General features: G+C 35.0%; 1 protein-coding gene across 6 annotated transcripts in view; it reads right to left on the bottom strand.

Annotated features, from left to right (window-relative positions):
- The window catches only part of Usp25 (ubiquitin specific peptidase 25), a gene marked incomplete at its 5' end in the record, with an annotated part of 142,840 nt that extends 125,403 nt beyond the window's left edge, over positions 1-17,437 (bottom strand). For all 6 annotated transcript variants that reach the window (XM_005375571.2, XM_005375573.2, XM_005375575.2 and 3 more), the window contains 1 exon segment: positions 17,377-17,437. In XM_005375571.2, the coding sequence (XP_005375628.1) occupies positions 17,377-17,421 (45 nt within the window).

Raw genomic sequence — 17,437 nt, 5'->3', positions numbered from 1 at the left:
AAAAAAAATCAAATAATAACAAATGTTGGCAAGACTCCTGGTGAAAAAAGAACCCATCTACATTGCTGGTAGGAATGTAAACTAGTATAACCATTATGGAAATCAGTATGGATATCCTCAAAAAATTAAAACTAAAATTCCATCTGACCCAGCTATTCCCCTTCCTGGTATCTTCCAGAAAGAGGTAAAAATGTAACATTACAGTGACACATGCATACCTGTGTTTATAGCAGCACAATTCCTAACAGGTAAATCTTGGAAGCAGCATATATGCCCATCAATGAACAGATTTAAAAAAACATGGTATTTATATACAATGGAGTACTACTCTGCCATAAAGAAAAATAAACTTGAGTCATTTGTAGGCAAGCATATACATTTGAAACCATAATGTTAATTGAAATATATCAGACATTCAAGCTTAAATTCTGCATGGTTTCTCTAATATGAGAAACCCAAAATAATTTATAAAGAGCAAAGTTAAAGATAAACATTAGGAGATAGGGAGATACATCTTTTGCCAAAAGAATGGAGGGAGGGAAGAATGAACAGAGAGGAAGGAGATTAAAAAAAAATTAAGACATGTTATGTAGATTTCCAACTCTACATGAGGAATGTAACAATTATATACCACAAGCACGAACCAACAAAAAATAAAAATTGAATAAGAAAAGAAAGTAAATGAGATAAGTTACAGAAATAGCTAGTAAAGAGCAATGGATATAGTTGACCCTAGGTAAGTGTGGTTTCCATTTTTCCTCACTAGAGTTCTTATACTAGTCACCAAACCCCTCAACCTTATCTGCAATATATCTATGGCCCTCAATAAATTCTCCATCCCTTTCAACTGGCAGATAAATGAATCACAAGTAGAAACTATAAGGCCAGGCATGGTGGCACAGGCCTGTAATCCCAGCACTCAGGACACTGAGGCAGCAGGATCATTGTGAGTCTGAGACCAGCCTGGGCTACAAAGTGAGCTTAAGGCCAGCCTGAACTGTGCAGCAAGACCCTGCATCAAAACAAAACAAACAAACAAAAAAAACTGTAAGTGTAATTCTCCCCCAAAACATTGTCCATATAGAATTAAATACATTTTGGGGCCAAAAACAAACCTCCACATGAAGAAATACTATTTCTATGGAATATACATTTTCAGTTTCAAAACTCTGATTGGTAAATTCTTTTGGAACATCACTTGTATTTAAATGACAGTATGTTCACTTTGGAAAACATGTAAGTGATCAAAACTTCTGTGAATCAAATCATAGCTCTGAATTACCATATGTGTAATTGAAATCACCTTTATTTCACTTGTTCTTGATGTTAGCAATCAGATTCCTAACACAGCTCTCTCTTGTCCAATTAATCTTTATCTCTACTTTGTACTTAAATTCTCGTAATTAATTTGCAGGCCAAAAATAAGCCTTCTTATACTAATGAAACAAAATAAATATGCTCAAAACAGAACTCTCAAACTAAAATGCTGCATAAGTTTTAGCAGTTATGTACGTCATGAAGAATTCCTTGAAGCAAATATGGTTTGGGGTTATATTTAATTATACAGATTATAATACAGACTATGAGAAGAAACTCCATCTATCTAGATATCATGCAAGGTGTAATAAAACGTTCTTCTCTCTCCCCTTCCCCGCTCTCCCCTAGCTAGTGGCAGGAAAGTCCTAGTGTGTGATACCTCAGCAAACTACTCCTATCCAGTGGGTTATATCACAATTTCTTCAAGAAGAATGAAATCAGAGATACTCGGGGCTTCTGGACATCCTCAACCAAGTCTGTTCCCTCCTTTTATCTTAGGGGTTCTCTTTATCTTTTAGTAGCCAGTCATTTGCTACTAGTCAATATTTCTTTATATTAAGCCTTCCCCATTCTAATTTTTATATTCTGTGTCCTGACTAGACTCAAAATATCCTTAAAAGCAATGTATGTGTTCTAACAATATGTGGATGATGTAGTTCTGTTTTTTTAAGAGAATAGATCTCAAAAATAACTAGGAAGTTAAAGTTCAGCCAAGTATGCTCAGGTGTATACTAGGATATTATTTATTGAGCACTTAGCGCATATAAAACACTAACAATTTCATTAAGAAATAACTGATTAAATCACTTACTACTGGTGATTGAGCTCAATCCGCAGACCCTCCCTTCCCTGGAGGTTGAGCTGGGGCTAAAAGCTCTCACCTCTAATCACTGTGTTTAGTTTTTATGGCAAGCAGCCCCTATCCTGAACTACCTAGCCTCTCCTCCTTTCCCTGCCCCATACACCTGTCATCTCATTAGCATATAGAGCGCAGTGAATCCAAGGGTTTTAAGGACTGTGCTAGAAGGGTAGAGGGAGCTTCTTGTTAATTATGCCACAGCTAGCATCATAAAGCTACTTGTCGTTAACAGAAGGCATTAAATCATGTCATGTTTCTTTGTCCTTATTCATAGACGTCTTTTAGCCTGAAAAAATATCTTTAGTCTACCTATACACTTTCAATACAGTAGTTCATTTCATCATTACCTCCTCTTTAATATTCTTCCTAGATCCTCTCCTTAGCCTTTCCTGAATGCACAGTATTTCACCTAACTTATCATATGTGCATTTCTTGCTCACACTACAACCAAACTACACTTTTTTGTGTATTGTTTACTCATCAATCTGTCTAAAACAACAAATGAATAGATGGACAGGATACTGACTGCTAACTGGGTATCTAAGCAGAAATGTGCCAAAGCCTATTAAAGGCCTAAGTCTATAGGTAAAGTGAAGATGTAACAAATTTATTTCGAGTGTACAAACTTGGTAACAATTAACATACCTGTCTGGGAAAATACACAATCTCTCAAAGAGTTTACAAAGTAGAAAATGGAAAATCAGACTATACATCTTAGGAAAACTCCCACAGTTAAGCAGATACACAGTATGCTTTATTAGCAACTAACTTGTACCACATTTTATATCCTATAGGTAAATAGTTTAAATACTTTAAATCATAATACATACATATAATATACACAGTTTATATACTTTAAATCATCATATACACACACCCACTTAAAGCTAACAAGCTCACAGATTTGTTGCCCAATAGCTAGGCCTGCTTACTACTGTTTTTTACTCAATAACTCTCACTTTCTTTGTATTTGTAGTAAGCTTTTAAATACTTAAAATTTTGGCAACAAATGTGAAAAGATTTAAAACTTTTAACACTAAAAGTTACTGAGAGTAGGAGCAGGACAGACAGGACGGAAGAACCCTGAAGTAGCAGCCTGAGCAGCTGCAACTCTGGTCTGTAAGAGGCTGAAAGTAAGTCCAGCAAACAGCTGTAGTCCTTGAGCTAAGAAGACAGGATGAGTAGGCAAACTACATACACGCAAAGATAGCAACAGGTCTGAACAAAAACGGACCCTAAACTTCATTATAGTGCATTTCCCTAATAAAATCTCCTAAAGGTGCACAGAACTACATGTTGGACATCGTCCAAATTCAAACATGAGCAGAAACTAAATGCCAACCTATCTGGAGACCTTTGCCCTTTTGGGAAAAACATGAATAATTAATAATATTACTTTGAGGCCTCATAGCAGTGGAACACACCCTTTGTTAGGTGCTCCACTGTCTTGGAGGCGCTGATTGTCTGAGGAGGAGCCAGCTTCTCCGTCTCTCCCAGGGCTGCCTGTGCAACAATCAGCTTTGTTTCCTTTCTACATATAGTACATAAGATTTTCAGGTTAAGCTTCTGCCTATGAAGTCATGAAGCTGCCTCAGTTTTCATCTCCATTATCACTGGAGCAAAACTGATTCTAGCCAGTGACAATATAACCACCCCACAGAAGGCAGTAATAATTATAAGACAGTTACTACTCCAGTATAATAGTACTGTCTCTTGGTGTCTGCAGAAACAATTATCACACTGCACAGCTTCTCTCACTCACTGTCGATTGCCCTGGCAGTTGATACGTTAACAAGGCAAAATACTCACAAGTTCTCATAAATATTTATTTGGCACTAACTTAAAAGTAAGCCATCACTGTCACCTCTTATTCACAGCAAGTACATTCCACCTTATATGAAATCACACACTGTGTAGTATAATGCTCTGTTTGAGACACTGCAGGAACTACACTGATTGAGCTACAGAGAACAAGTTCGTAAACTACCATCAAAATTTGGGGCATATCAGTGAAGACTTCTAAACAAAAAAGGCCATGAACACCAGTCCAAGATGAAGGTTAGCAAATGAGTATGAGGCTCATTGATGTACTACGGATGACAACAGCAATACAACTTAGTCCCAGAAGATAATAATAATGTATTAGGAGAATATCCTAAAACAACATATATTAATTTCCTTAGTTGAAGCTGCAAGTGCCAACTCAGCTTCATCTGTTGAAGTGCCAAGTGAGACCATCTGTCAAATTCCATTAACCTTCTTATTCTGAATTTCCCTAGTTTTATAGCTTGGTTATACCTAAATTACTAGTTGATCTTTGAGTTTTATGCATAAAAGTGATGTAACATAACTTAATAAATGTATACCTTGTTTATTTTTAAGCAAGAAACAGTAAAACTATAAAAACACTTTAATTCAAGGAAGAGAATCCCTTGAAACCTGTTTTCCTTTGGAACAATCCCAACTCAAAGATAAAAACTACTGTCTCAGGTGAAGTCTCAATACAGACAAGAAGAGCTGCTCAATAAAGGTACTGGTTCTTAGAGGGGAGAATAAGTTTCACCTTCTCAAAAAGTATATAAAATCAAATCCAAGTAGACTGAGACTAAAATGACAAAAGAAAACCAAGTAAAGTATTGGGGACAGTGAAGGAGAACATTAATTACAGTACATATGCGACTAAACTAAGAATTCTTAAGCCAAGACCGAAGGCAGGTACCTGTGTTCCCAGCTACCTGGGAGGCTCTACCAGCACAATCACTTAAACCCAGGCATTCAGGGACAGCCTGGGGAAAAAGGATACTATAAAGTGAGTAAAGGGACAACAAAAAATAAGAAAAGACATCGCTAAATATATATGGGAAAACAAATGTAGTGTTATACATGTCCCCCAAAGGACCATGTGTTAAAAATTTTGGTCCACAGGCCATGACGCTACTGAGAAGTGAGGAATCTTTAAAGGGTAGAACCTACTGGAAGGAACTTAGGTCACTAGGGTCATGACCTAGAAGGAGATACTGGAATCCCAGCCCCTTTCTCTCTCTTTCTCTTGCTATCTATCACTACATAGCCACAATGAGATGCGCAACTTCCTGTGCCATGTGCTCCTGCCACGATATACTACTTTGCCACAGACGCAAATACAACAAAGACCACTGACTATGGACTGAAATTTCCAAGACTGTGAACCAAAATAAACCTTTCTTCTTTCAACTTGATTAGCTCAGCCATTTTATTACAGTAATAATAAAATTATTATTACTATAGTGGCACATGCCTGTAATTCCAGCACTCATTCAGGAAGCTAAGGCAGGAGGATCACTGCAAGTTTGAGGTCAACCTAGTCTACAAAGGGAATTCAAGGCCAGCTTGAACTGCATAGTGAAACCCTGTCTCAAAAGACAAAAAGAAAAAAAAAAAAAAAAAAAGAGACTAAGAAAAAAATAAAGGAAAACTAACGAAGGCACACCTAGACTAAATAACTTCTTTAAATCAGAAAGAAAAAAAGTGTGTCTAAAAATGGACAAAAGAAACAAATGTGAATGTCACAGAAGAGAATCGAAACAGTCTATAAACATACAAAAAAGTAATAGTTCATCAACAGTAAGATGGCAATAATATATCCAAATGTATGAATGGAGTACCACATAAAAACTGTAAGAAAACATTAGGAAAGTAAAAATAAGAAAACTTCCTCAATCTGGGAAGGGGCATCTTCAAAAATACAAGCAGTTAACATCATACTTAACAGTAAAAGACTGAATATTTTCTACATAAAATCAAGAGCAAACAAGGATATCTGTTATCCCCACTTCAACATTTTGCAGGAGGGAGACCATAGAATGGGCAATAAAACACACTGAAATGAAATGGAGAAAAGAAGAGAGAAAAGGAATCAAGATTATAAATTAAAAAGCTATTGGAATTAATAAGGAAATTTAACAAACTATTGGAACTAATAAAAACATACAAAATTAAACTATCGTCTATATATAAGCAAGGGTAAGTAGAATATAAAACTAAAATAAAAATACCATTTACAGTGGTATAAAAAAATCAATTCTCACAAAAGTTATGCAAAGACTTATGAACTACACTGATAAGAAATTAAAGAAAGCCTGAACAAGTGGATACATGTAGGAAGTTCTTGGACTGAAAGAGTAAAATATTGCCAGGATACAGTTAACACAATCCCATTTAAAAATTCCACCTAGCTCTTTGTCCGACTGTTCAAAGTTCTTTAGAATTTTATACAGAAATGCAAAAAGATCAAGAATAGCCAAAATAATTTATCAAAACAAAATTAACTTCTAATTCCAAGATACATTTCTTTTTTTTTTTTGGTTTTTCTCTGGTACCGGGAACAGAACTCATGACCTTGCGCTTGCCAGGCAGGCGCTCTGCCACTGAGCTAAATCCCCAGCCCCCCAAGATACATTTCAAAGCCACAATAATTAAGACAATACAGTATAGCGTAAGGATAGAATAAAACAACGCAAAAACAGACCCATATATGGCTAGTTAATTTTCTATAAATATATTGAGGTAACTCAATGAAGAAAAGATTCTTTACAAAAGATAATACTGGAACTAAACAACCATATGAAATAAATGAATCTTGAGTTTTTACACCTCAGAGAGCACACAAAAATAAATCCCAAATGGATTATAGGCTTAAACATAAAAACTAAAATAAAACTCTCAGAAGGAAATATAGGAAAAATGTAAACTAACATTTAAAAATTAGGTTGAAACACTAACCATAAAAGGAGTGGGTGTGGTGGCAGGGTCAGTGCCAGCCAGCCTGAATTAGAAAGCAAGACCCTGCCTCAAAGATTCAGATAAACAAATAATAAATAGGAAAGCATGGTAACTTGAACAGTATTAAAATATTTTTACTGCAATGAAACTGGTAAGAAAATTAAAAGATAAGCCACTTACTGGAAGAAAATATTTGAAAATTACATGTTTCTGATAAAACACATTGAGAACATGCAAAGAACTCCTATAACTCAATACCAAGAAGATAACCTGAATAAGAAATTGACAAAATTGAACATGCTTAAAAAAAAAAAGAAAAAAAAAAGAAAAAAAAAAAGAAAAAGAAAGGAAATAATGTCAGAAAGAAAAGAGTAAGCAGGGCTTCCCCATACCTTCCCCACTACACACTCAGTCTGCATTCCACTCTGCCTCCTCTTTTACTGCCCCACCCCCCAGCCTAACAAAAGAACAGCGATGGGACTAAGAAAAGAGCAGGAGAAAGGAGAAAGGGGAAGAGGAGACACCAGGCCCTGAAACAGCAGTCAGCCTCTGTTTGAACATTAAATCCAGAGAACTTCTCCAGTCAGGAAGGAATGTGAGGCACACAACCTACACTGATGAGATCATTACTTCCACCCAAAAACTGCAGATCCTGAGCTGAGGTTTACCCAAGTCAGCCCCAAAAGGTTCACGGCAACACCAAATCCCAGCCTGACAAACTTAGAAAGACCCTGTCTCACAACAAAATAAAAAAGGGTAGGGATATAGCTCAACGGCAGACTGTTTGCCTAATGTGTGAGACCTTGGGTTCCATCTCCAAGTGCCACAAAAATTAACTACTTAATGAAAAACTGCAATTTTATTTTGTTTTGTGAATGTATCATTAACTGGTTTTTACCTATAGCAACATCTTTAACATTTTTACCATGTTTAGATTTTTAAGGGTAAGTAGCTGTTATTACTGCTTATCTGCTGAGAATGAACAACTGGGTAACACTTGAGTAACAAAGTCTTACAATCACCTGAAGAATGTCAAATGGCACAGGAAGGGATGTTCAAAACTGCTAGTCATTAGGGAAATACAAATGTACACTATGAGTTACCCCTAGAATGGCTAAAACATTAAAAAGTTAACAAGACCAAATGTTGCAAAAAATGGAGACCAAGCAGAATTTCTCATCTTCTGCTGATGAGAATGTACAATACTACATTCTTTGTAGAAACAATTTAGCAATAGCCTGTAACAATTCTACTCCTGTGTATTGTATTTGCCCAAGAGAAATACAAATGTCTACCCAAAAATCTGCTTCCAAATGTACATGTAACATTACACCTAAGTGAAAAAATGCAAACAAAAAAAAAAAAATGCAAACAACCCAGATGCCCATCAACAGGTACAGGCATATACCAATGTGGAAATATTCACATAATAGTACTTAGTAACAAAAGAAACAAACTACATAAAAAAATATACAATGTACCCAACATCATTGCTTAGCAAAGCCTACTGTAAAACTCCCTGGAGAGCCTACTGGAAAGCCTACTCAGAATATTTACATTAGCTTACAGTTGGGCAAAATCATCTAATACAAACCCTGTCTCACAACAAAGTACTGAATATCTTACGTATTTTACTGAATAGCTGCATCCAAAAACACTCGCAACATGGTACACTGGACACTACCAATCATTTACCCTTGAGTTGATGGCCAGTATCTGTGGTTCACTGCTGCTGCCCAGCATCCTACAGCACATCTTTACCATGGAAAAGACCAAACTTGAGAATTCCAAGTACAGTTTCTACTGAATATGTATCATTTTCATACTGCAAATCTGGGACTGTGTTGTAATAATTCAACCTCTAAAGAACCTATGGAGTTAATCTACATGAGTGCTGAACATACTCTGATCTTTAAAAACACTAAATTTCAAACAGTGGTCCTCATACTTTAATGTAAAAGAATCATCTAAAATCTAACAGTTCAACTCTCAAAGTTTTGAAACAATATGTATAGGATAAAACACAGAAAAAAAAAAATCTGTACTGGGGCTGGGGATGTAGCTCAGTGGCACAGTGCCTGTCCAATACCAAAAAAAAAAAAAAAAATCTGTACCTTTGGCAAGCCCTATAACTAAACAAAAGATACTAAAAAAAGAAAAGAAAAAAAAAAACAAAAAAAAACACTTCAAAAAGTTCTCATCAAAACCTGTATTAGATGGACTAAGGAAACAAGAAAAACATTCCTGGATATTTAAAACATTAACAGCTCAGAGGATCAGAGATTAACAATGAAGCAGACAGTCTGTATTTCTAAAGTTAAAGCTATTTAAAGTGAAAGGAGGGGCTGGAGATTTAGCTCAGCAGCACAGCGCCTGCCTGGCAAGCGTAAGGTCATGAGTTCGATTCCCAGTACCAGAAAATAAATAAATAAATAAATAAAGTGAAAGGAGGAGAAAACTGAAAAATTACTACATAAACAAAACGAGACATCGTAATGAAGAAATTATTCTTGGGACCACAAGCCTTCTGAAATAAATACAACTACTTTTCCTTTTATAGATTCAACTTCCACAATAAACTCCAAAATAAAAATCAACTTTCAAATGCTCTACTTGCCCATATTGCATAGTAATATTCCTAAGCTGCCTTTCTTCACAAGCCAAACATGGTTCTTATACCATATAAACCAATTGATATGTAGGGAAAAGGAAAGCAAATGCTGCAGGCCAGTGCTTAGAGGAATTCGAGAGTTCCGCCCTTCCTCTAAATACAAAAGGTTGGAGATCAAAGATTGAGAATTGGCCCCAAGGAATAGAAAATAAAGACCAATTATTTAAAAAAAAAAAAAAAAAAGTGTGTCTCACCTAACTTTACAAGGCCCAGAAGGACCAAAAAAAGTAGCTAGCAAATCTTTTACCTCTCCCACCCTCTTTGCTATTCTGGATACCCAGAGTGAAATTTTGATCAGGGATCACCAGGACCCAAAGAAACCATACACGCAGACATCAAAACTCAAAAAAAAAAAAAAAAAAAAAATCCCTACTTCCTTTAGTTCTTTAGAAATAGAACCCACTTTCAGTTGGTAATACTTACATATATATTTTAGAAATATGTGTAAATATTTTTGAAGTATGGAACTTTCCTTTAAAAACAGCAATCGGTGACAATCACTATCATCACCTCTAACCAACATTTATCTTACCATATAAAAATTGTAAATACATAAATAATTGTTAGGCCTTGAATCTAGCTGTCTCCCTGTAGTCTCATGACTCACTGGCAAGGCTTTTCAAAGGTGGCTGGATCTAAGATATGTGAATATGAATTAAAGGTGTGTGATAACTACATCGGTCCACTGACTGGTTTAGCACAGTTCCAGGTGTGGAAAATGGGAAGGCTCACCTAGGAGGAGGCACCATCCAATAGGGCTGTAGCCTGGTGGGATAAACACAGAAGGAAGGTTCACTGTGGCTGCTCTTCCAGTCTGCAGCACTATGGACTGTTTCTCTTCTGCCACTCCAGCCTGCCTTGGGGACAACCAACTGTGGACCAAGAGCCCTACAAACTGGAGCTATCAAATAATCTTTTCTCCTTGAACTTGTGGGTATTGGATATTTTGTCCTAGCAGTGCAAAGATAACTAAAACAATAAATAAAAATTATTTAATCAATCTTACATATATAAAATCCAAAATTATCTCTGAAAAAAATTATTTTGAAACTTTAGCAAGGAGTGTAAGAATATACAACGGCCAATCCATTTGTCCATACTAGTAACACATTTTTAAAAGTATCACATAATGACCATCAGAAATTACCAACTACTTAAAGATAAAAACTGTAGTAGGATCCCATAAGTAAATTTAAAAGCCATCTAAGCTGTATTACAGAAAACCTAACTAAAAATAGATGTGTACCCTGTTCATGAATAGAAAGACTCAGTGTCATAAATCATGTTCATAATCCCAGAGTGACCTACAGAAATTAATGAAGCTTATCCAAGAACAACATAAGATTCTTCAAAGAATTTGGTAAGATTACTTAAAAATTGGTAAGGAAAAAAGCATAAAGTATGGCACCTTTCCCAAAGAACCAAAACAAAAGTGCCCCAAAAATGAATGATGGAATAAGCCCAGAAAACTACTAGCTTTGGTTTTAAGTGGATTCATATGTGTTTATCAAAAGTAAGCAATGTAATAAATAAATGAAAACTCACTTGCATGAACAGCTGGTCATGAAACAACTTGCAATTAATGCAATTCTGCACACTTTACAACCAAATATATATATAGATATAGATAATAAATATCTATATCTATCTATCTATCTATATTTACAGTGGTGGTATGTAGAAATGGCATTACAAAAAGAATAATCCAGACCATCTAACTAAAGAGTTATCCTACCATGCTAAGTAAAAAGTTAAAAAGAAAATTATAAAATCTGAACCAAGACAGATGAAATGGTATCTAAAATTCAGATAATGTACTTTTAGAAGAGAAAAACAAATAAAGTAAAACAAGCATTTTTAAATGTATAGCTTTTTCTTGAAAACATTACTTCAAATTTCAAAGCAAAAATTCTACGCAGGATTGTTGAAAAGATACAAACACCAACATATATGCTAGTTAAATTCATATTCTAAAATCAAAGAAAAAAAATCTTACAAGCTTCCAGAGTTTATCTACAAAGCAATAAAGGTGAGCAACAGTCAACCATCAAACAGTATTACACAGTATCAAAAAAGTTAAAATAACTACTTTTTAAAAATTAATTAGTTGCCAATAATGTGTACGGAACACAACTAAGAAAATTCATCAGTGAGAAATATCCCAATAAAATTATACCAATGAGTAAAAACATGCTTTAAAGTCTTATCTGATTGAGGACAAAGAAGGGAGAGAACACTATTGTTTTTTTATACTACTACAGAAAATATTTATTTTAAATTTAAAAAGCAGAAATAAAAAGAACATAAAGTGTAAGGGCAAGGGTAGTGATAGCATGAAAACTTGATCAGTCCATCAAAACTGAACAGAAGAAATCAGACTAACAATGAAACATCAGATAGACACGAAAAGATTAAATTGAGCAGGTGTCACCATATGTGAATGGTTAATTTCTAAAAGACCAACAAATTGGGCGGTTAGATTCATTAACCATCCAGAGAATCTGAAGAAAATCTCATTAAAAGTTGAGATATCAAAAACTTCTCAGAATTTAAAACCAAGCAAAAGACTGTGAATATTCAAGTAATAGTAAGTATTCAAACCATATATAATTATACAACTATAACTTTCAGAGCATACATATCCTCGTTATATGGTCATTAAAACCACACATATTTGATCATGAGGAAATGTTAATAAATTCCTAAAACTACTAGAAATTAAAATCTCTAAACAGTGCAAAAACTTGAAAACTGAAAATTAAAATACTATTTCAAAAATGATAGATCAATCTAAAACAAATTCATGAAAGTTTGCAAGTTCAAAGGGCTTTCTAACATTAATATGACAAAACATTAAATGTTGAGCTTAAGCTATAACAGACACCAAAAAGTAGAATGAGACAAAGGCAAAAAAAAAAAAAAACTAAGTGAAACACAATTGATAAAAGATTGGATTTTTTGTAAAGTAAAACAGCAGTTGACAAATATTACAGAGAACAAAACAAGCAATAATACCATATATACAAATTTAAAAGAAAATTGTAGAGCAATAAATATGAAAATCAAAATAAAATTTTCTAGCTGGATTTTCTAAGTATAAAACATTTTAAAAACTTGACTCTCTAAGAGGTAGAAAGTCTAAAACACGATAAAGTAAAACTTGTAAAACACGATAAAGTAAAACTTGTGTACTCTGTCATTTATTATACATATATATACATATACTTCCATGTCATTGATATAGGTACATATAAAGATATACTATATATAGATATAGTATATAGGTAGATAGATACTACATACATACACTATATATATAGATACTATATACATACACACACACACATATATATATAAATCCTAAATTCTACGTCTAATTTTAGTATTTTAAATTTGGAAATATGTTGAGAAGAAAACACTATGACAAATTGGGTTTTACCAGAAACTAAAAGCTAAAATAATATAGTATCATTGTATGAACAGAGGTTTGTGAACGACATGTACCTAAGTTTAAATGCCAACTTCAACACATACTATGGGTAAATATGACTTTGTTTCTCTAAACTCTGCTATAATACGAAAGTAAAGGAAAAAACCTATAATCTAAGCTACTATGGAGGCTGAGGCAGGAGGATTAAAAGTTCAAAGCCAATCTGTGCAATTTAGGAAGATCCTATTTCAATTAAAACTTCGAAAAGTGGCTAGAAGCTCAACGGTAAAGCACTTGTCAGCATGCAGTAGAAACGTCAATCCTCCGGGCCAGAAAATGCAAAGAAGGAAGGAGGAAGGCAGGAAAGAAAGGAAAAAGGATTCTTCGTAAGGTGCATGCAAAATTTAAGTGAAAAAACTGTCCAATAATCCTAGTACATAGTAGAATATTCATGTATACTAATCTAGTACAATTACTGTTGTTATTTTATTGCCATAAAATGTATCATTCTTTGTGAAATACGTCTGCTACAATTTACATCTAAATCTGATTTAACATTTAGAAAACTTACTGTATGAGTAAATTTCTGTATCACAATAAAAGGATACATAAAAGAAAGATCAATCCTTGGAGTAGTCTGTAATCTTAGCTAAACCAGGATAATAAATTTAAAAAAGGGGTATAAATAATCACAATAAAGAAGTCAAAATGATACACTAAAGAAAATGCTTAAAAGCATGTATTAGAACGGATGAGAATTCATTAAGAAGGCTGTATATAATGTTATTATAAAAATCAAAATTAAGTGAGAAAGGGAAGGAAGAAGCAGGGGGAACTGTACCTTTCTGATCAAATTAAGTGTTACCCATATAACCAAACATTTCATAATAAAATATAGACCTTTTATGTAACATTTAAGTAATGTTGACTGCCAAATGCTGTATTACATATTTTTATTCTTAGATATCTAAATTAGAAAATACACGTTATTTTAACTAAGAAATTTTCCCAGTTTGTATTGTTTTGTAAATTTTAACACTGAAATTGGTTAATTTGTGACCTCCTCCCACCTAATTCCCATTATTCACGTAAGTGAAAGTTAACTATATAGATCTGTAAGATTCCTCTGCCCTTGCTATTTACAATTTTTTGTCCTCCCTATACAGAATAAACACTTGCCTAGTTCCAGTAAACACTCAAATCCAAAGAAGCTGTACTTGTCAAATTATTCCAGTTTTAAGGCTTCAAAAGATTTAGAAGTGTTTAATGACGTGCCCAAGGTCAAGGAAAGGTGGTTTAGATGAAACTCACATTCTGTCTTTTCACTGCCACGTGCTTATTTTCCTAGCATGAATACAGTTCAAGTTTTCATTATGGCTCAATATTAAATCATTCACTCATTCTTTATCAAATATTTGCTGAGCCCTACCACGTACAAACAACAGTTAAACAATATAGGCAAAGTACCCTATATAGAGAACTTAATACTTCATTCCATCAGAAGGCTGCCTTAATGTAAACAATCCCCTTACTTTAACAAGGTAAACTGTTTCCTGGGGAAACCTTTTAACGCTGTCCTAAAGAATCCTCATTTAGAAAAAAAAAAAAAAAAAAATCCTCATTTGGAGTTTTATGTATTAAATTTCTGAGACTCTAGCATCCTATACTTAGGTAAAATCAAGTACAAAGGCTGAAGATATATTACAAGACCAAAATTACCTTAGGACTTAACTGTACTTAATCTGCTGCCAAGTCTACCTCACCTGTAATACCTAAAACAGAAAAGTCGCTCCAAGTAGTTTTACTACAGCTCATCGCATGGCTGGGCCAAACTTCAGCAATCAAACAAAAAACACCTGAAGGAGAAAAATGAGCCCTTGCTCTTAAATTTAAAAGTGTTATGTAATCTTGCTTTTTTTAAATTATTAATCCTACGCCACTCTACAGTGAAAGAAAAAACTTCTTTGAAAATATCAGGAAGCTTTCCAAACACATTTAAAAATGTGTAAGTGCAAAAAGAAGGAAGAAGAAAAAAATAATTATAAGAAGAGAAAAATGGAAACAAAGTTTTGTAAATAAGGAGTGGAGGAGGGGTTAAAGGGAGGGTAGGGATGTGGGAAAAGAATCAAGTTGTATTATATACAGGTACAAATTCCCTATAATGAATGTGATCATTATGTATACCAAAAATGTACCGATGAACTCAATTAATAAAAAATAAAAATGGACACTTACAGACACAAATTAAAAAATAAAAAAGCACACTTACAGACACACACACATTTTCAAAGAATAGCAAAAAACCAGGTAAACTTTTAGCTATTCAGCATGCATTAGACACCTCTCCTTTTAACTGATAATGCTTTAAGTTTCTAAGTGAAGGAGTTTCACTTTTGTTTCTTCTAAAGTGTGAAGTTCACTTCCTGGTTAGCAGCTTGAATCTACTTCCTACTTCCTACTTCCTACTGGATGCATTTAAATCTGTCAACTTAGCTGAGGTAGTTGGTTTTGGGTATTTATAACCCTTTGAATATTAACAGTTCTAATATGGGTAACAGAATAATAGCGCATTAACAGAAAACACATTTCAGCATTTTTGAAAATGCTTTTTTAGAAAAACACAAAAAAAGTAATGATGGAAATATAAAAGTAATTACATGCTCTAAAAATTTCCCAATATCAATGAAACAACCTAAGGCACACACATACATAGTAAAACTAACACCACTGTGGTAATATTTTGTATTAAAAATGCTCTCTGTGTAAGAAGGGGCCTCATTAAACTAGCCAATTCGGCTTTATGACCAAGATCAGTTTCGGTAATTTGATTCTTGATCCTCTGAACTACGCAACAGTTAGTACTATTGGACTCTATCCTAAAGAAACGGGTAAGTCAAAAATCAATCTGCAAAACTCAGAAACTTCTTGCCATTTTTCAAACTTCTTCATCTTTAGGAGGTGTGAATTAATGAGCTACCTTTCACACTTTGAAATTGGCTTAAATATTCCAATTGTAAACAAAACGCTACCAAGTCTTTTAACTACTGCTTAGTATTCACAGGACATGATGATTCGTAAGTCTTAATTCTATAATGTACTCAATGTCAAACACTGAACACTAAGGTGTTTAAGGCACAATACACACAGGATTAGGAAGTAAACTACTTCAAACCCCCATTATTAAATCCTGAACTATTTCTCTGTAATAAATCGCACTCTGCAAATAAACTTAACATACCAGTAACATCAACGAACAAAAGTTTCAAAAGCAAACTTTCCCAAAGTGCCAAAAATATTCACTGTCCCTGCTTTCCAAAATTCTTGACCATTTTCAATTACTTCAAGTAGTATAAAATTTTAAAAACGGTCTCAATGCAAAAAGTAATCAGGTTGTTGGTCTACAATCCATTCTAGTACGACACGCTGCATTCTAAAGTCAAGCACAGGTACACGACAACGTTATGCCAAAACTACAACAGGGTGGGGCATGCATTACTCACCCACACGCACCACACAGAAAACTGTAGTTTGGCGGCTATTCACAACGGATCTAATTACCCCCCCCCCAAATTCCAGCACGACAAAGACACTATTTCTCTTTTGCTCAAAATCCTGTTCACACAAATTGGAAAATTAAAAAAAAAAAAAATTAAGTCATGGCCACCTACTCTTCAGAGTGTGATGCAAGCCATGATAACGCACTTAAGATTCTGAAAGAAAGGTGATCTTTCAGTATTCACACCGTAAGGATCTGACGGTTCATAAACTCTTTTACATTTTTTGCAAGAAGTGAATGTCCATTTAAATGCACGACTGGTGCAAGAGCAAAGGGTGAACGACTGAACAAGGTCAAAGTTAGGGGACAAAAGATTCTTGGAATAACATAGCCAGAAAGATTACCGTTCCTAAGGGTTTCTATATTAAGAAAGAGAGAAAGAGAGAAGGAGAGAGAGAGGGGGAGAGGGAGAGCGCGAGCGCGCCAGCCAGCCGCGTACGTGCACCTAGAAACTCCAACTGACCAAGGTACCTGCCTAAAAAGGAGGCGATCAGTTTCGGTGGGGATCTTTTCGCAGAAGCGCAGGCCTGGAACACGACCCCCTTTGCAACCTAAACTGGATTCAAATGGGTAACAGCTGGCACCCTTTTCTTTAAAAAGGAAAAAACGCCGGAGAGCATAAAGTTTAATTAAGCCCCACGGAGGGCTGGCGGAATGCGAGGGTGGCTCTCCTCACCTGGCACCCTCTGTTGCAGGAAACGGACGGCAGGAAGGGCCGGACCCCGAGCCCCGCACCCCGAGCCCCGCACCCCGAGCCCGAGCCCGAGCGCCCGCGGCCTCACCTTCTGCGCCGCGCTCTGCTGCAGCACGTTCTGCTCCACGGTCATGGCCTCCGCGGCGGCG

This window comes from Chinchilla lanigera, unplaced genomic scaffold (genome assembly GCF_000276665.1).
Source record: "Chinchilla lanigera isolate Chin_1 unplaced genomic scaffold, ChiLan1.0 scaffold00006, whole genome shotgun sequence".
Taxonomy (NCBI): Eukaryota; Metazoa; Chordata; class Mammalia; order Rodentia; family Chinchillidae; genus Chinchilla; species Chinchilla lanigera.
The sequence above is the reverse complement of the archived record's forward strand: the minus strand, read 5'-3'. Positions and strand labels throughout refer to the sequence as shown.